At 59.9% G+C, this 1,612-nt stretch overlaps 1 protein-coding gene across 4 annotated transcripts in view; it reads right to left on the bottom strand.

Annotated features, from left to right (window-relative positions):
• The window catches only part of KRT80 (keratin 80, type II), a 25,419-nt gene that overhangs the window by 18,122 nt on the left and 5,685 nt on the right, over positions 1 to 1,612 (bottom strand). For 2 of the 4 annotated variants that reach the window (XM_015559617.1, XM_015559614.1), the window contains exon 2: positions 221 to 429. The exons of the other annotated variants lie outside the window; for them this stretch is intronic. In XM_015559617.1, the coding sequence (XP_015415103.1) occupies positions 221 to 429 (209 nt within the window). The remainder of the gene's footprint in view (positions 1 to 220; positions 430 to 1,612) is intronic. 4 annotated transcript variants of the gene reach the window in all.

Below are 1,612 nucleotides of genomic sequence, written 5' to 3'. Positions count from 1 at the left end.
TCTGGGGGTGTGGGGAACTGTGGGTTCACTGCTATATTCCCTTGAAACCTAGAATACTGCCCGGCACATAGTAGGTCCTCCGTAAGTATGTCTGGAGTAAAGAAATGTTTCTTAAAGAAGCTTCCTCTTTTTCTGGCTTGAGTGTCCTGGACCTTGTTCCCCAGTGCAGGTTGGTCCCCACCCCCAGTCCCTGCCCACCGCCCCCGAGGGCGCACGCTACCTGATCCGAGACTCCTCCACCTTCTCCAGCATCTGCAGCAGGTTGGCCTCCAGCTGCCCCCGCTCCTGGCTCACCGTGCGCAGCTCCTCCTGCAGCCGGCCCTCGTACTTCTGGTAGAGGTGCCCAAGGTCAAAGGCAGTGGAGCCCTGGCTCTGCAGGAAGCTCCAGCGCGTCTCCAGCAGCTGGTTTCGCTGCTCCAGGGTAGGCAACTGGGAGAGCAGGAAGGCTTCGGTGACAGGGCCAGGGTCAGGCCCGGAGGCCCCAGGACCGCCATCGCACCCCCTCTGGGGCTCCCCTGGGAAGTGGCAGCTCATCGGCTCCCTGCGCCTCTCTGGGCCCTCACTCAGCACTCAGATGGCACCTCTGACGGCTGATGGTTCCAACTGAAGATGGTGAGATAAGGAGGGATCGGAGAGAGGTGGAGCCAATTAGCAAAGGCTTCCTAGGGAAGGCGTGGGGCCAGCTAGATGAAGGAAGGGGCCAAGGTGTGAGTGTGAGGGCTCTTTGTGCCCGCCTGGGGCTTGGGTGGGAGACCCCAGGGAACCTGAGGTGTCAGAGGCCCATCTGCCACCCCCCTCGACAAGCCTGGTCTCATCTTGCCTTGGAAACCCAGCAGGGTAGGGCCTGGTTACTACTTAAGTGCTAATCCTCCCGGCAACCATGGGCTTGTAGCCTTACCAAGCCTCAGTTTCCCCAGCTGGAAGTTGGGGGTAATGTCACCTGCCCTGCCCACCTCTGTGGGCTGTTGGGAGGAGAGCCTGGGATGTACTTTGAAATAGAAACAAGAGCAAATGCTTCTGTGGCTCCTTCTGGGCATCAGGCCTGTTCTAATGCTTCACATGCTTAATTCATTCGATCCCCACCACAACCCAAAGGGGTATTGTTATGAGTGGCACCTGCCCGTGAGGAAAGGCGGCACAGAGAGGTGAACTTGCCCAGGGTCACAGGATTAGCAGGTGGTGGAGCAGGCGTGGACTCCAGTGAGTTTGGGTTTAGGATCTTTTAACCACTGCAACTTATGCCTCCTGTCTGCTGCTGGGTCACCATGGGCCCTGCGCCCACCTGCCCTTCTGTGCTGGCTTCTGCCTCTAGCTAGGTCAGGTGCGCCTTGAAGATAGAGGCTGGGGGATCTGGGCTCAGCTGCTCCTCTCAACCTCCGCCTCCTTCACACTCTCCTGCTCAGACTGCTACACGGGCACCCTCAGCTTACTCCTCAGCCACCAGCAGGCTGCCAGGGTCCCTCCTGAGTCCTCTCCTTCCCTCACCCAGTCCAGGCCAGCCAGCCTGGGCTCCCCTGCCTCTTCCCCACCCTGCCTGTCCTCTCCAGGCTCCAGCTTTCTTGGGGCCTACGCTTTCCACCACTCCAGTCCCTCCCCAGCCCAGATGTGCCCC

This window comes from Myotis davidii, unplaced genomic scaffold (assembly GCF_000327345.1).
Source record: "Myotis davidii unplaced genomic scaffold, ASM32734v1 scaffold233, whole genome shotgun sequence".
NCBI lineage: Eukaryota > Metazoa > Chordata > Mammalia > Chiroptera > Vespertilionidae > Myotis > Myotis davidii.
The sequence above is the reverse complement of the archived record's forward strand: the minus strand, read 5'-3'. Positions and strand labels throughout refer to the sequence as shown.